Genomic DNA, 17,635 nt, shown 5'->3' with positions numbered 1-17,635 from the left:
GAGGAGGGAGAGGGGGAAGAGAGAGATGGGGGGAAAGAGAGAGGGGGGCAGAGAGAGAGGGGGGTGAGAGAGAGGGGGCAGAGAGAGGGGGGGTGAGAGAGAGTGGGGAAAGAGAGAGGGGGGAGAGAGCGAGAGGGGGAGAGGGGGGGGAGAGAGAAAGAGGGGAAGAGAGAGAGAGCTGGGAAGAGAGAGAGAGGTGGGGAGAGGGGGTCGGGGAAAGAGAGATGGGGAGGGGGGGAGAGAGAGGTGGGAAGAGAGAGAGAGGTGGGGGGGAGAGCGGGGAAAGAGAAAGAGAGGGAGAAAAGAGAGAGGAGGGAGAGAGAGGGGGATAGAGAGAGAGGGGGAAAGAGAGAGGGGGGAAAGAGATAGGGAGGAAGAGAGAGAAAGAGGGGGGAAGAGAGAAATAGGGAGGAAGAGAGAGAGAGAGAGAGAGAGAGAGAGAGAGAGAGAGAGAGAGAGAGGGAGGAAGGGCGGGTGAAGTGCACAAGAAGATGAGTTCTGTTGTTCCAACTTTCAACTTGAATTCTAGCTTCCTCTGTCTCAGGTCTGTGGCTGGTGTAGATGTGGACCCTGACTTGGTGCATATGGAGATGCAGGACACAAGTGGAGGTACTGTGCTGTTCTTTCAGTGTGCACGCATGTCTGGACTTTCTGTGAACTCTATCCTTACCCACTTCCTCACTGACTATACACTATTACAAAGTGAGTACACCTACTTCCTCTTCTAGTATCCCTTGAACACACATTGCCACCCTCAACTACCCATCTCTCATTTTCCTCCACTCCATTCAAGACAAGTCTACTGTCTGTTCCACTCCCACTCCCACAGGCACCAATAACCTTTCTCTCTCGATCCCTCTCCTTCTCCTCCTATTGGCCTGTCCCTCATCTGCCTCTGAAACCTCAGTGTAGACTCCGGTAATAAAGGGGGTGATAGGTTGACCTTCTAGTGAGGTCATGGTGGAGTCAGGGGGGAGTCAGGGAGAAGTCAGAGGGGAGTCAGGGGGAATTCAGTGCCCAGGTCCCCAGTCAGAGGGGATTGTCACATCAGCAGCCAGCCAGGTTAGCTCTGAGTGGAGGGTGTAGAAGGAGTGTGCGTGTGTGTGTGTCTGCATGCCTATGATAGAATGCATGTGTGTTTGCTTTAAAATGCTGAGCCATGTCTTCCCGCTCGGTACACTTTGACAACCCATCATTCCACAGAGTAGACCAGGAGAATAAAACAGACTGGAAGACAGGGAAAGAAGGAGAGGAAGGACAAATGAAGGAGAGAACATGTTAATGCCTTGTTTGTTACACAACACATCTCCCCTGATATGAAGTCACTTAAAACAAATCATCTTCCCCCCCAAAAAATGAGAAACAACTTCCAAATCCCATAGGTGTGTCTATACTTTCTGATGGGGAACTGAACATGCAGCTTAGAGTCTGGAACCTGTCATCTGGAACAAGCCTGGGCCGTGTTTTTTCAGAGAACCAGAGAGGCTGTCTGTCTGGCCCAGCTGCCCAGGCAGGAGAGCTCTTCCTTGGGCTAGGCAGAGCCACATGGTCCTTCTCCCCCCACCCTCCCCCACTTCTCCATTGCATGGCAGCTCCCACTTCCAGACGGATTGGTTAGAGGGGCCTGGGCGACCAGGCATGCCAGGCCAAGCTGTTCCCCCTGCGCCCCCGTCACCCTGGGTCCTGTCAAGGTTAAACGATGGCAGGTACCAGGGGGGGCGGATGGTGGCCTGGTGGCCTGGTCACACAATGTACCTGAGCCCGAGAGAGAGGCCTAGGCCAGCACACAAGCCTGGGACTTGCCTAGGGTCTATGCCCAGGGTGATGAGGGGGTAGATGGGAGGTAGGGGTGGAGGGTTGATGGATGAGGCTGGCTCGCTGGGAGGCTGGCAGGGTCTGTGTGTGTCGTTAGGGAGATTGATGTGGAGAGTGGCGAGGCTGCTAATGCAGACACATGGACACACTGTCGTCTAGTCACACATCCAGATACATAAAGCAACACAATGAACAGGCCTACACAGACTCACATAAACAGGTTAACCTGGTTTAACTCCATTAAAACATCTCCACGTACCATCAACCAGTCTTTCACACTATCCACATAATTCATGTCGGTAACCACGGTAACCATGGCGGTCTTTTATGTGGTAATCGATGTCTGTAGGGCCAAAACTATTATTTTCCTCATTTTCTACTTTCGTTTTACCTTCCAGCTGCCTTGTCAGCCTCCTTGGGGTGCTGAGAAGTATTTCTGTCTGTAATAAAACACTTTTGTGAGGGAAAACCCCATTCTGATTGGCTGGGCCTGGCTCCCCAGTGGGTGGGCTTATGCCCTTCCAAGGCCCACCCATGGCAACATCGCTAGCTTGTCATCTCCCTGACGACTCTTGCCACTACAGTTGTTGCTGATGCAGATGCTGTGTGTGAAATTCGGTATGGCTCAACGTAACCCCACCCAACACCAAATCTAACGAAACAACCTCAAAATTGGTACATTTAGATTTTTACATCAACAAATAACCTTCAATTCATTGGATTTTTATGTCTTATCAAAATGAAATGAAACCAATAAATACACTTACGCAATTAAATATATTTCTGAAAAACATTTGAACATTGTCCCCTACAATAATGTGTATTCTGGGGGTGGGGCTCTAACAACTGCCCCCTTAATTCTCTCTCCCCAGGGTACCTGTATGTAACCTGTCTGATCCAGAACTGCTCAGACAAGACTGTAACGGCTCAGTTCCTGGGGAAGATTGACCACAACTCTCTCTCAGTCCAGGACGACTACATATTTGTCAAGGTAAAGACGCATTTATTATAAAACCCCTTTGTATTTGTGATATGTCTTCACAATTGTTTGGTTATAATGTGCCACAATGGTATAGACACAATGGTATTGGAAGCTTGCTTGATTTTATACAACCTGTGTTTATCCAGGTTAGTGTTATTGTGATAACATTTATTTTTCAAGAGAGACCTGGTCCAAGACAGCAGCAGAGGGGGAACAACGTTTCAGACACATCTCATAGACAAACCAGAAACAAAATACATACAGAAATATACAAAAACATCGGAGATAAAAATCAACCTGATGTATCACTGCATAAAATCCTAATGACATCCTCATGATTGAAATGTCCCTCTCTAAATCTACACACTTTGGCATTCATATATGAAGGAATGTTAATGAACGCTTGCTTATTAAGGAATGGTTGTTTGTAAGGACATTACACGCCATATGATGGAGCTCCCATTGTCACTAGTGGGCTTAATAGCTATAATAGTAGCTATACTGAAATAGTAGCTATAATAGCAGCTATAATAGTATCTATAGTAGTATCTATAGTGGTATATATAGTAGTCTATATAATAGCAGCTATAGGAGTATCTATAGTAGTATGTATATAGTATACATATATAATAACAGCTATAGTAGTATCTATAGTAGTATCTATAGTAGTATCTATAATAGTATCTATAATAGTAGCAATATTAGCTATAATAGTAGCTATAATAGTATTTATAGTAGTAGCTAAAATATTATATATAGTAGTAGCTATAGTAGTATATATAGTAGTATCTATAATAGCAGGTATAGTAGTATCTATAATAGTATTTCTAATAGTAGCAATAGTAGCTATAGTATTATCTATAGTAGTATCTATAGTAGTATACATAATAGCTATAGTAGTATATATAGTAGTATATATAGTAGTATCTATAATAGCAGCTATAGTAGTATCTATAGTAGTATCTATAGTAGTATACATAATAACTATAGTAGTATCTATAGTAGTATATATAGTAGTATCTATAATAGCAGCTATAGTAGTATCTATAGTAGTATCTATAGTAGTATCTATAATAGCAGGTATAGTAGTATCTATAGTAGAATCTATAGTAGTATCTATAGTTGTAGCTATAATAGCAGCTATAGTATTAGCTATAGCAGTAGCTATAGTAGTATCAATAGTAGTGTATATAGTAGCAGCTATAGTAGGATACATAATAACAGCTATAGTAGTATCTATAGTAGTATCTATAATAGTATCTATAATGGTAGCTATAGTATTAGCTATAATAGTAACTATAATAGTATCTATAGTAGTTGCTATTGTAGTATATATAGTAGTAACTATAGTAGTAGCTATAGTAGTAGCTATAGCATAATCTATAGTAGTGTCTATAATTGTATATTTAGTAGTAGGTATAGTATTATCTATAGTAGTAACAGTAGTAATAATAGTAGCTATAATATGAGTTATACTGTAGTAGTAGTTATAGTAGTAGCTACATTAGTATCTATAGTAGTAGATGCTGTCACGGCCGTCAAAAGAACTGGACCAAGATGCTGCGTCGTGAGCATACATTTTCTCTTTTTTTTTAAATGACGCCGACAAAACAATAAACAATACAAAACAAACCGTGAAGCTTAAGGCTATGTGTCATCAAACAAAGTTTACTTCCCACAAACACAGGTGGGAAAAAGGGTACCTAAGTATGGTTCCGAATCAGAGACAACGATAGACAGCTGTCCCTGATTGAGAACCATATCCGGCCAAAATTTAGAAATAGAAAATCATAGAAACACAAAACATAGAATGCCCACCCCAACTCACACCCTGACCAAACCAAAATAGAGATAAATAAAAATGATCTCTAAGGTCAGGGCGTGACAGTACTGCCCCCCCAAAGGCTAAACCTATAGGGGAGGGTCTGGGTGGGCATCTATCCGCGACGGCGGCTCAGGTGCGGGACGCAGAACCCGCTCCACCGCTGGCTCACCCCACTTTGGTGGCACCTCTGGTGTGGGGACCCTCGCCGCCGACCCCCGAACTGGGGACCCTCGTAGCGGGCCCTGGACTGGGCACCCTCGTTGCGGGCCCCGGACTGGAGGCCGTCGCTGGGGGCTCCGGACTGGAGAACGTCACTGGGGGCTCCGGACTGGAGGCCGTCTCTGGAGGCTCCGGGCTGGAGGCCGTCTCTGGAGGCTCCGGGCTGGGCGCAGGCACAGGACTCACCAGGCTGGGGAGACACACAGGAGACCTGGCTCTGGGAGCAGGCACAGGACTCACCAGGCTGGGGAGACATACAGGAGGCCTCTTCCTTGGCCGAGGCACCGGATACACTGGGCCGTGGAGACACACTGGTGGCCTCGAGCGCAGAGCTGGCACCACCCGTTCTGGCTGGATGCCCACTTCCACCCGGCAAATACGTGACGCTGGCACCGAGCACACCGGCCTGTGAATGCTCGGCCGAGACACAGTACGCATCACCCATAGTACGGGGCCTGACCAGTCACATGCTCGCCACGGTAAGCACAGGGAGTTGGCTCGGGTCTCCAACCTGACTCTGCCAAACTCCCCGTGTTTCCCCCCCAAAAAATTTGGGGGCTGCCTCTCGGGCTTCCTTGCCAGCCGTGTTCCCTCATAATCTTGCCGCTCCGCCTTAGCTGCCTCCAGTTTCTCCCGTGGACAGCGATACTCCCCAACCTGCCGTCGCTGGGGGCTCCGGACTGGAGAACGTCACTGGGGGCTCCGGACTGGAGAACGTCACTGGGGGCTCCGGACTGGAGGCCGTCTCTGGAGGCTCCGGGCTGGAGGCCGTCTCTGGAGGCTCCGGGCTGGGCGCTGGCACAGGACTCGCCAGGCTGGGGAGACACACAGGAGACCTGGCTCTGGGAGCAGGCACAGGACTCACCAGGCTGGGGAGACATACAGGAGGCCTCTTCCTTGGCAGAGGCACCGGATACACTGGGCCGTGGAGACACACTGGTGGCCTCGAGCGCAGAGCTGGCACCACCCGTTCTGGCTGGATGCCCACTTCCACCCGGCAAATACGTGACGCTGGCACCGACCTGTGAATGCTCGGCCGAGACACAGTGCGCATCACCCATAGTACGGGGCCTGACCAGTCACATGCTCGCCACGGTAAGCACAGGGAGTTGGCTCGGGTCTCCAACCTGACTCTGCCAAACTCCCCGTGTTTCCCCCCCAAAATATTTGGGGGCTGCCTCTCGGGCTTCCTTGCCAGCCGTGTTCCCTCATAATCTTGCCGCTCCGCCTTAGCTGCCTCCAGTTTCTCCCGTGGACAGCGATACTCCCCAACCTGCCTCCAGGGTCCTTACCATCCAGGATCTCCTCCCATGTCCAGGAGTCCTCTTTACCACACTGCTTGGTCCTTTGGTGGTGGGATGTTCTGTCACGGCCGTTAAAAGAACTGGACCAAGGTGTAGCGTGGTGAGCGTACATTTTCTCTTTAATTCAAAATGACACCGTCAAAAAAATAAACAATACAAAACAAACCGTGAAGCTTAAGGCTATGTGCCATCATACAAAGTTAACTTCCCACAAACACAGGTGGGAAAAAGGGTACCTAAGTATGGTTCCCAATCAGAGACAACGATAGACAGCTGTCCCTGATTGAGAACCATATCCGGCCAAAACATAGAAATAGAAAATCATAGAAGAGGGGGACAAAATGACGCCGTAGAGAGAACACTGTGTTTCAGCGAGCTCCCGTGGCATTCGTAAATGTATATTTTTACATTAATCTCCTAGCTTGAAAAAGTGGTAGAATTGGCTAAATAAGTTATCCTACAATGAGTCTTGACGGGTATTTCTCAAAAATCCTTGACAACATGCTCATCAAAACTACTAAGAACTCGACCAAAATCACCATCCCTGTAGATGTGCAGGAGGAGCTAGCTAACGTTAGCGAAGCTAACACCATTGCGGATTCAGGCACAATGGACCTGGTGATTCAAAAGATGACTGATAACATTACTAAAGTGATCGATGTTAAGATAAGAACGGTCTTGGAAGCAATAGCAGGCCATTCAACTGAACTACAGAGGGTTGTCAAACGTGTTGATGAGGCGGAAGGAAGAATTGCTACAGTGGAAACAGGTGCGTGAAATGGCGGAGCACATTGACGACTTGGATAATCAAGGTCGCAGATGCAATATCCGTGTTGTGGGACTCCCGGAAAATTCTGAAGGGACATGTTCAGTAAACAATTTTGAGGAATGGATCCCTGGCTACCTACAAATGGACACTAAGGCTGGTCGTGTGAAGCTGGACAGCCCATCGCTCTCAAGCACCGATACCCGGTCCCAATCACCGCCCACGGCCAGTGGTTATAAAGTTCCACAACTTCACCGACAAGCAGCGCGTCATGGATGCGGCTAGAAACATTGGTTCTGATGGTAGTCAACGTAAAAGTCCAAAGGTCTCATTCTTCAATGATTATTCCACAGCGGTTGTACTAAGACGCAAAGCGCTTGATGAGGCGAAGGCTCGACTCAAGAGAATGAAGATGGACTACGCACTGTTGTACCCGGCCACATTGAAGATTATGGTCAACGGATCGCCTAAAAAACTCTACACACTTGAAGAGGGTCGTGCGTTTATTGACTCTCTCGGGTAAATAACTTTAAGCTGCACCTCTGCAGCATTGGATAACCTTTTTATTTTTATTTGAATCTGATCATGAAACAGTGGTGTGAGTTCTCACGTACTCCGGTTCAGTAATATTCGTATCTTTATTATTTTTCTTGCTAAAGTAACTGCCTCTATAGCCCAGGCTGAGATATGTGTGAATCCATATTGGTGCCCAGGCTTGGTTTTAGGTGGAAGAGCCTCAATCTTCTTCTATTGATTTTCATTTTCATATATATTAAGGATAAGGCTATTGAGTGGCAATGCGGACTTAAGAGTCTACATTGGAGAGTTGAAATCCCCTGCATGTTAGCTAGTGGGAAAAAACCCTTTTGGATCTTTACATGTTTCATTTTTGGGTTTAGTATAGTTCGAGTTCAGGGTTCATATTGTTTGTTTATGCTCGGTGAGATAGAAGAGAGTTCAACACATGGAAAAAGGTACCACCCCACTTTTACAGTAGGATCCAGTCTGGATATTGAATGGTCAAAGTGCAATGGCAGGTAACAGACTGCTTGTATGTACATGGAACATTAGAGGGAGCCATAACCCTATTAAAAGGAAGAAGGTACTGTCTATTTTTGAAAAAAGAAAATATTGATATCGCCCTGTTGCAAGAAACTAATTTGGATGATAAGGAGCATCTGAAATTGCAACAAGGGGGTTTGGTCAAGTGTTTTTCTCATCATTTACATCCAGAAGTAGAGGTATAGCAATTATTGTGAAAAATAACTTACCACTTAAGGTCTTGAATTGTGTGAAATATAAATTTGGTCGCTTTGTTGTAATTAATGGTACTTTACAAGGGCAGAACATTTCCATAATGAATATTTACTTCCCCCCTGCCCACCCCCCTGATTTCCTCACTAAGGTATTTCTCAACTTTTCAGAATTAAACTCAGACACTGCAGTGGTTGGAGGAGATTTTAACTGCTTGTTGAACCCACTTATTGACATGTTTCCCAGCGGTATAGCTTCACTCTCTCCTCAAGCTAAGTCACTTAAAGCTATTTGTGATGATCTGGGGTATGCGGATGTCTGGAGAACTTTTCATCCCTCCAACAGAGAGTTCACTTTTTTCTCTGCACCTCATGGATGTCAGACTAGAATAGATTACTTTGTTATGCCCAGGATGTCTTTGCAGTCTGTTTTATCCGCTAGGATGGGAAGCATAGTCATATCTGATCATGCGGAGGTGATCCTGGACATAAAACTCAACGGGGCATTCAATCGGTCAAGACGTTGGAGGTTGAATACAACCATTCTTAAAGACCATACATTCACATCATATTTTATTACAGAGTTTAAAGCATCTCTATTAACTCTCAATCAACAGATAACCCCTCGCTCCTTTGGGAAACCTGTAAAGCGTACGCCAGGGGTCTGATTATGTCATACACAGCCACTAAGAGACGGAAAAAGCGTGAAAAGCCAAAAACGTTAGAGGGTGAATTAGGAACTAAAGAGAAGGACTACATTAAAACTCCCACTCCTGCCCTATTAAAGGAAATATCAGTCCTTAGATCAACGTTGGACTCTCCTAACACAAGACGCTGAAAAGAAAATGAGATTTGTCAGGCAAAAGCTATATGAACATGGCGGTAAGCCAGGAAAGTACTTGGCATACCTAGCTAAAAAGAGAGCTGACTCTCAGTCAATTGCCACTATTACTGTAGAAAAGGCCCATGGAGTTGGTGGAATAATCCTTTAATTCATTACCATTTACTCAGCTGGGCCAGGGGCGCTTTAATTAGGTCAGGTGGAAATGTCAGACAGATCTCAACTCCATAAAAGGAGGAAATTGCCATTGCCTGATCTCGCTGCTTTCTCTTCCTTAACTCCATCTGATCCAGAAGTTATGTGCGTCCATGAATCCACACTACCCAGTAAATATACCTCTTTATGGTTAAAGGAATTCCTGCCTCAGTCTCATCCATTCCTCTGTCACCTGACACGTGACCACCTGTTCACCTTCACTGTCAGTCATCCTACCTGTCCAGCTACCCACACAGATTCCACTAATCTTTCAATTAATGATTCTGGTGGCAATCAATTATATGAAAACAAATTGATAAATGACAAATTTAAGAAATTTTATGCGAACCTTTATGCCTCAAAACTCCCAAATGATGCACCCAAATTAATGGAGAACTTATTTTCTAAGATTGAGCTCCCTACTATCTCCGAAGAACAGAGGTCTCTCCTTAATACCCCTATTACCGAGGAAGAGATAATGTTCGCAATTAAGAATTTGCAAAATGGTAAGGTCCCAGGACCAGACGGGTTTGGTAGTGAGTTCTATAAAGAGTTCCATGGCCTGATCTATAATGTTAGCCACAAGATAAGAGGACTCACTGCCACTAATTGTGAAAGGAGACCAAACTGACTTCATTAAGGGCCGTAAGTCATGCAGGCGGCTTCTTAATGTAATTCAAGCCTACCAACAAAGTGCTATGGATGGTCTTGTGCTCTCCCTAGATGCTGAGAAAGCATTTGATCGTGTGGAGTGGTCTTACCTATTCTAAATTTGGTCTAGGGGACAACTTTATAAAATGGGTGAACGTTTTATATGATGATGCTCAGGCTGCTGTCCTTACTAATGGGCTAAGGTCAAATAGCTTCTCTATAGACAGAGGTCTCAGACAGGGCTGTCCTTTGTCCCCTCTCCTATTTGCACTTGTTATGGAACCACAGGGTAACGCCTGCTATACAGGGGCTGCTCATTGGTGATGTTCACCATAAAATAAGCTTGTGATGATGTCCTGATATTCTAGTCTAGTCTAGTTGTAGTATATTCTATTCTAATCTCTAGTCCCGAGACTTCAATTACATATCTTATCAATATTATTGAATTATTCAGCTAATTCTCAGGCTACAAGATTAACATAACTAAATCAGAGGCTATGCCACTTGGTAACCTTCACTCTGTACCTAATACCTCTCCCCCCTTCCCTTTTAAATAGTCTCCCTCAGTTTTTATGTATCTGGGTGTATTTGTAACTCCTAAATTCCAGCAAATGTTCAAAGCCAATTTTGTTCCATTGTTTGATACATTAAGACAGGATCTGGAGTGCTGGAACTCTCTCCCGATTTCTTGGTTAGGTAGAATATCCCTCTTGAAAATGAACATTTTATCTAGACTACTTTACCCAATCCAAATGATCCCAGTATTACTCTCAAATAAGGTAATAAAGGATGTAAATGGTATCTATAATAGTATCTATAGTAGTAGCTATAGTACCAGCTACAGTAGTGTCTATAATAGTAGCAATAATAGCTACAGTAGTATCTATAATAGTATATATTGTAGTAGCTATAGTAGTAGCTACAGTAGTGTCTATAATAGTATATATAGTAGTAGCTATAGTAGCAGCTACAGTAGTGTCTATAATGGTAGCAATAATAGCTACAGTAGTATCTATAATAGTATATATTGTAGTAGCTATAGTAGTAGCTACAGTAGTGTCTATAATAGTATATATAGTAGTAGCTATAGTAGCAGCTACAGTAGTGTCTATAATGGTAGCAATAATAGCTACAGTAGTATCTATAATAGTATCTATAGTAGTAGCTATAGTAGCAGCTACAGTAGTATATATAATAGTATATATTGTAGTAGCTATAGTTGTAGCTACAGTATTATCTATAATAGTATCTATTGTACTAGCTATAGTAGCAGCTACAGTAGTGTCTATAATAGTAGCAATAATAGCTACAGTAGTATCTATAATAGTATATATTGTAGTAGCTATAGTAGTAGCTACAGTAGTGTCTATAATAGTATCTATAGTAGTAGCTACAGTAGCAGCTACAGTAGTGTCTATAATAGCAGCAATAATAGCTACAGTAGTATCTATAGTAGTAGCTATAGTAGCAGCTACAGTAGTATATATAATAGTATATATTGTAGTAGCTATAGTTGTAGCTACAGTAGTATCTATAATAGTATCTATTGTAGTAGCTATAGTAGCAGCTACAGTAGTATCTATAATATTATCTATTGTAGTAGCTATAGTTGTAGCTACAGTAGTATCTATAATAGTATCTATTGTAGTAGCTATAGTAGCAGCTACAGTAGTATCTATAATAGTATCTATTGTAGTAGCTATAGTTGTAGCTACAGTAGTATCTATAATAGTATCTATAATATTATCTATAGTAGTAGCTACAGTAGTATCTATAGTAGTATCTATAATAGTATATATTATAGTAGCTATAGTAGTAGCTACAGTAGTGTCTATAATAGTATCTATTGTAGTAGCTATAATTGTAGCTACAGTAGTATCTATAATAGTATCTATAATAGTATCTGTAGTAGTAGCTACAGTAGTATCTATAGTAGTATCTATAATAGTATCTATTGTAGTAGCTATAGTTGTAGCTACCGTAGTGTCTATAATCGTAGCAAAAATAGCTACAGTAGTGTCTATAATAGTAGCAATAATAGCTAGAGTAGTATCTATAGTAGTATCTATAATAGTATCTATAGTAGTAGCTACAGTAGTATCTATAATAGTATCTATAATATTATCTATAGTAGTAGCTACAGTAGTATCTCTAGAAGTATCTATAATAGTATCCATTGTAGTAGCTATAGTAGTAGCTACAGTAGTATCTATAATAGTATCAATAATATTATCTATAGTAGTAGCTACAGTAGTATCTCTAGAAGTATCTATAATAGTATCCATTGTAGTAGCTATAGTAGTAGCTACAGTAGTATCTATAATAGTATCTATTGTAGTAGCTATAGTTGTAGCTACAGTAGTATTGTCACGCCCTGACCTTAGAGAGACGTTTTATTTCTCTATTTGGTTAGGTCAGGGTGTGATTTGGGTTGGGCATTCTATGTTGTCTATTTCTTTGTTTTGGCCGAGTATGGTTCCCAATCAGAGGCAGTTGTTTATCGTTGTCTCTGATTGGGAATCATACTTAGGCAGCCTCTTTTCCACCTGTGTTTGTGGGTAGTAATTTTCTGTTTAATATCTGTTTACCTGACAGAATTGTTCGCTTTCGTTTTGTTACTTTGTTCGAGTGTTTCTTTGATCAATAAAATCATGAACACTTTTCACGCTGCACTTTGGTCCACTCATTCCGACGAGAGCCGTTACAAGTATCTATTGTAGTAGCTATAGTAGAGAGAGAGAGAGGATGAGACATAGAGAGAGAGAGTGGATGAGACATAGAGAGAGAGAGTGGAGGAGACATAGAGAGAGAGTGGAGGAGACATAGAGAGAGAGTGGAGGACATTTATTTTGACCTTTATTTAACTAGGCAAGTCAGTTAAGAACAAATTCTTATTTTCAATGAGGGCCTAGGAACAGTGGGTTAACTGCCTGTTCAGGGGCAGAACAACAGATTTGTACCTTGTCAGCTCGGGGGTTTGAACTTGCAACCTTCCGGTTACTAGTCCAACGCTCTAACCACTAGGCTACCCTGCCTCCCCACATAGAGAGAGAGTGGAGGAGACATAGAGAGAGAGTGGATGAGACATAGAGAGAGAGTGGAGGAGACATAGAGAGAGAGTGGAGGAGACAGAGAGAGAGTGGAGGAGACATAGAGAGAGAGTGGAGGAGACATAGAGAGAGAGTGGAGGAGACATAGAGAGAGAGAGAGTGGATGAGACATAGAAATAGTGGAGGAGACATAGAGAGAGAGTGGAGGAGACATAGAGAGAGTGGAAGAAACATAGAGAGAGTGGAGGAGACATAGAGAGAGTGTGGAGGAGACATAGAGAGAGAGAGAGAGGATGAGACATAGAGAGAGAGAGTGGAGGAGACAGAGAGAGTGGAGGAGACAGAGAGAGTGGAGGAGACATAGAGAGAGAGAGAGAGAGAGAGAGGATGAGACATAGAGAGAGTGAAGGAGACATAGAGAGAGTGGAGGAGTCATAGAGAGAGTGGAGGAGACATAGAGAGAGAGGATGAGACATGGAGAGAGAGAGTGGAGGAGACATAGAGAGAGAGAGTGGAGGAGACATAGAGAGAGAGAAAGTGGATGAGACATAGAGAGAGTGGAGGAGACAGCGAGAGAGAGGATGAGACATGGAGAGAGAGAGTGGAGGAGACATAGAGAGAGTGGAGGAGACATAGAGAGAGAGGATGAGACATGGAGAGAGAGAGTGGAGGAGACATAGAGAGAGTGGAGGAGACATAGAGAGAGTGGAGGAGACATAGAGAGAGTGGAGGAGACATAGAGAGAGTGGAGGAGACATAGAGAGAGTGGAGGAGACATAGAGAGAGTGGAGGAGACATAGAGAGAGAGGATGAGACATGGAGAGAGAGAGTGGAGGAGACATAGAGAGAGAGAGTGGAGGAGACATAGAGAGAGAGAAAGTGGATGAGACATAGAGAGAGTGGAGGAGACAGAGAGAGAGTGGAGGAGACATAGAGAGAGCATTTAAACATCTCATTACGTGTCGAGGCCCATGCAGGGTCAGAATCAACAAAAGATTGGACTATTATCTCCAGGGATTATCCCTATAGCATTACTAACTGCTGCTTTGCCACTGAGAGGGATGAGGGTTAGAGGGACATAGCCATTCCTCAAAGACACACTCACACTCACACTCACACACACACTCACACACTCACACACACACTCACACACACACACACTCACACACTCACACACACACTCACACACACACACACTCACACTCACACACACACTCACACTCACACACACACACACACTCACACACACACTCACACACTCACACACACACACACACTCACACACTCACACACACTCACACTCACACTCACACTCACACTCACACTCACACTCACACTCACACTCACACTCACACTCACACACTCACACACACACACACACTCACACACACTCACACACACACATACAGACAGATATGCATAGACACATGCAACTGTGTACAGACACATACACTAGTGAAAGGACAGCTGCTCATAACAGTGGTTGAGTGCCTTCGGAAAGTATTCAGACTTTGACAAAATTGATCAAATCATTTTTTATCCCTCATCAATCTACACACAATACCCAAAATGATTACAAATTTAAACAGAAATAGCACATTTACATAAGTATTCAGACCCTTTACTCAGTACTTTGTTGAAGCACCTTTGGCAGCGATTACAGCCTCGAGTCTTCTTGGGTATGACGCTACAAGCTTGTATTTGGGGAGTTTCTCTCATTTTTCTCTGCAGATCCTTTCAAGCTGGATGGGGAGCGTCACTGCACAGCTATTTTCAGGTCTCTCCAGAGATGTTTGATTGGGTTCAAGTCCGGGCTCTGGCTGGGCCACTCAAGGACATGCAGAGATGTGTCCAGAAGCCACTCCTGCATTGTCTTGGCTGTGTGCTTAGTCACCCAGTCCCTTCCGCTGACAACATCCCCACAGCATGATGCTGTCACCACCGTGCTTTACCGTAGGGATGGTGCCAGGTTTCCTCCAGATGTGACGCTTGGCATTCAGGACTAAGAGTTCAATCTTGGATTCATCAGACCAGAGAATCTTTTTTATCATGGTCTGAGAGTCCATTTGGTGCCTTTTGGCAAATTCCAAGCGGGATGTCATGTGCCTTTTACTGAGGAGTGACTTCCTTCTGGCCACTACCATAAAGACCTGATTTGGTGGAGTGCTGCAGAGATGGTTGTCCTTCTGGAAGTTTCTCCCATCTCCACAGAGGAACTCTGGAGCTCTGTCAGAGTGACCATGGGATTCATGGACCTCTCCCTGACCAAGGCCCTTCTCACCCGATTGCTCAGATTGGCCGGGTGGCCAGCTCTAGGAAGAGTCTTGGTGGTTCCGAACATCTTCCATTTAATAATTATGGAGCCCACTGTGTTCTTGGGGACGGTCAATGCTGCAAAAGAAAAAGTGGTACCCCTCCCCAGATCTTTGTCTCGACACAATCCTGTCTCGGAGCTCTACTGACAATTCCTTTGACCCTCATGGCTTGGTCTTTGCTCTGACATGCACTGTCAACTGTGGGACCTTGTATAGACAGGTGTGTGCCTTTCCAAATCATGTCCAATCAATTGAATTTACCACAGGTGGACTCCAATAAAGTTGTAGAAACATCTCAAGAATAATCAATGGAAACAGGATGCACCTGATGTCAGGTGTGCTCCCTCTCCGGCCTCTAGGTCACCAGGCTGCTCGTTATGACGCACACCTGTCACCATCGTTACGCACCTGTGCGTCATCAGACTTACCAGGACTCCTTCGGTTCCCTGATTACCTTCCCTATATATGTAACTCCCTTTGGTTCTGTCACGATCGTTTGAAGCATACTCGGACCAGCGTGCAGCGTGATCTGGGTTCCACATCTTTATTTAGTGAAACACACAAAACAATAAAGACTAAACGAAACGTGACGACAATGGATTGCTGACATGCAACTACACATAAACAATATCCCACAAACACAGGTGGAAACAAGCTACCTAAATATGATCCCCAATTAGAGACAACGATTACCAGCTGCCTCTAATTGGGAATCATACAAACCACCATCATAGAAAGCAAAACTAGAACCCCACATAGAAATAATAAACTAGTCTAACCCCCCAGTCACGCCCTGACCTACTCTACCATAGAAAATAAGGTCTCTCTATGGTCAGGACGTGACAGGTTCCTTCCCCAGGCTTCATTGTTTCTGTTTCATGTCTGTGTGCCGTTAGTGTTTCTTGTTTTGTATTATGTTGTGTTTATTTATTAAAATACTCCCTCCCTGAACTTGCTTCCCGACTCTCAGCATACATCATTACACCTGAGCTCAATTCGAGTCTCATAGCAAAGGGGCTGAATACTTAAAGTAAATAAGGTTTTTCAGTTTTTTTATTTTACAGTAAATTTGCAAAAATGTCTCCTGAATGAAATTTTCAAAAATGAAATCCTGATTTCTCTTTGTCAGTATGGGGTATTGTGTGCAGATTGATGAGGGAAAAAAGTAATTGAATCAATTTTAGAACAAGACTGTAATGTAACAAAATGTTGAAAACATCAAGGCGCCAGAATACTTTCAGAAATCACTGTATACCTGTACCCTGGGTGGGGTATATCAGACATTGAGCTGCATGGAAATACAGACGGACAGACTGAGAGACGGACCCAGAGTTAGTATTAGCACATCCAAACTCACCACACACAGGAAAACATTTCTTCAGCTTCCACATGACTGTTCTGAACAAGCTGCTCTTCATCTTCCACGTGACTGTTCTGAACAAGCTGCTCTTCAGCTTCCACGTGACTGTTCTGAACAAGCTGCTCTTCAGCTTCCACGTGACTGTTCTGAACAAGTTGCTCTTCAGCTTCCACATGACTGTTCTGAACAAGCTGCTCTTCAGCTTCCACATGACTGTTCTGAACAAGCTGCTCTTCAGCTTCCACGTGACTGTTCTGAACAAGTTGCTCTTCAGCTTCTACGTGACTGTTCTGAACAAGTTGCTCTTCAGCTTCCACGTGACTGTTCTGAACAAGTTGATCTTCAGCTTAGCTCAGCAGGCAGTGTTAGTATTTTGAGTATCTTGCATTTACTTTCCCCCAGTGAGATCACGGGCCGTATTCACAAAGTGTCTCAAAGTAAACGTGTAGATTCTGGTCCCCCCCCCTGTCTTATTCATAAAAATCTAAAATGAAAAACTGATCCTAGATCAGCACTTACCACAAACAGCCAAGCAGACTCTATTGAGCTGACACCACTGATCTATCACAGTGCTAACTAACGTTCACACTACCCCCATACTGTCAAATATTATGATGTCAGATGGGCTTTTTGTTGTTGTTGCAGGTCAGCACTTGTCCTCTCTGATTGTCTGATCCCACCTCAGCATGACATCATCATTACCAGACAGCATTCTTTTGGGATTTGCATGCCTCTCTCTCTCTCTCTCTGTCTCTCTCTCTCTCTCTCTGTCTCTCTGTCTCTCTGTCTCTCTCTCTCTCTCTCTCTCTCTCTCTCTCTCTCTCTCTCTCTGTCTGTCTCTCTCTCTCTCTCTCTCTCTCTCTCTCTCTCTCTCTCTCTCTCTCTGTCTCTCTCTCTCTTTCTCTCTGTCTCCCAGTCTCTCTCTTTCTTTCTCTCCCTCCTCTCCCTGTCTTCTCCTCTCGTCTCTCTCTCACTCCTCTCTCTCCTTTTCTTCTCTCTTTCTCTCTCTCCCTCTTTTCCTCCTCTCTTTTTCTCCTCTCCTTCTCTCTTTTCTCTCCT

The 17,635-nt window shown here is 44.0% G+C and overlaps 1 protein-coding gene across 1 annotated transcript in view; it reads left to right on the top strand.

Annotated features, from left to right (window-relative positions):
* Positions 1-546: 546 nt before the first annotated feature.
* Positions 547-17,635, top strand: part of LOC116375306 (VPS10 domain-containing receptor SorCS2-like) — a 28,080-nt gene continuing 10,991 nt past the window's right edge. The window contains exons 1-2 of the mRNA XM_031832558.1: positions 547-609; positions 2,688-2,806. Of these exons, the coding sequence (XP_031688418.1) occupies positions 585-609; positions 2,688-2,806 (144 nt within the window). The 5' untranslated portion in view covers positions 547-584. The remainder of the gene's footprint in view (positions 610-2,687; positions 2,807-17,635) is intronic.

This window comes from Oncorhynchus kisutch, linkage group LG9 (genome assembly GCF_002021735.2).
Source record: "Oncorhynchus kisutch isolate 150728-3 linkage group LG9, Okis_V2, whole genome shotgun sequence".
Lineage (NCBI taxonomy): Eukaryota > Metazoa > Chordata > Actinopteri > Salmoniformes > Salmonidae > Oncorhynchus > Oncorhynchus kisutch.
Note: the sequence above shows the minus strand (reverse complement) of the source record. Positions and strands in the feature narration are given on the sequence as shown.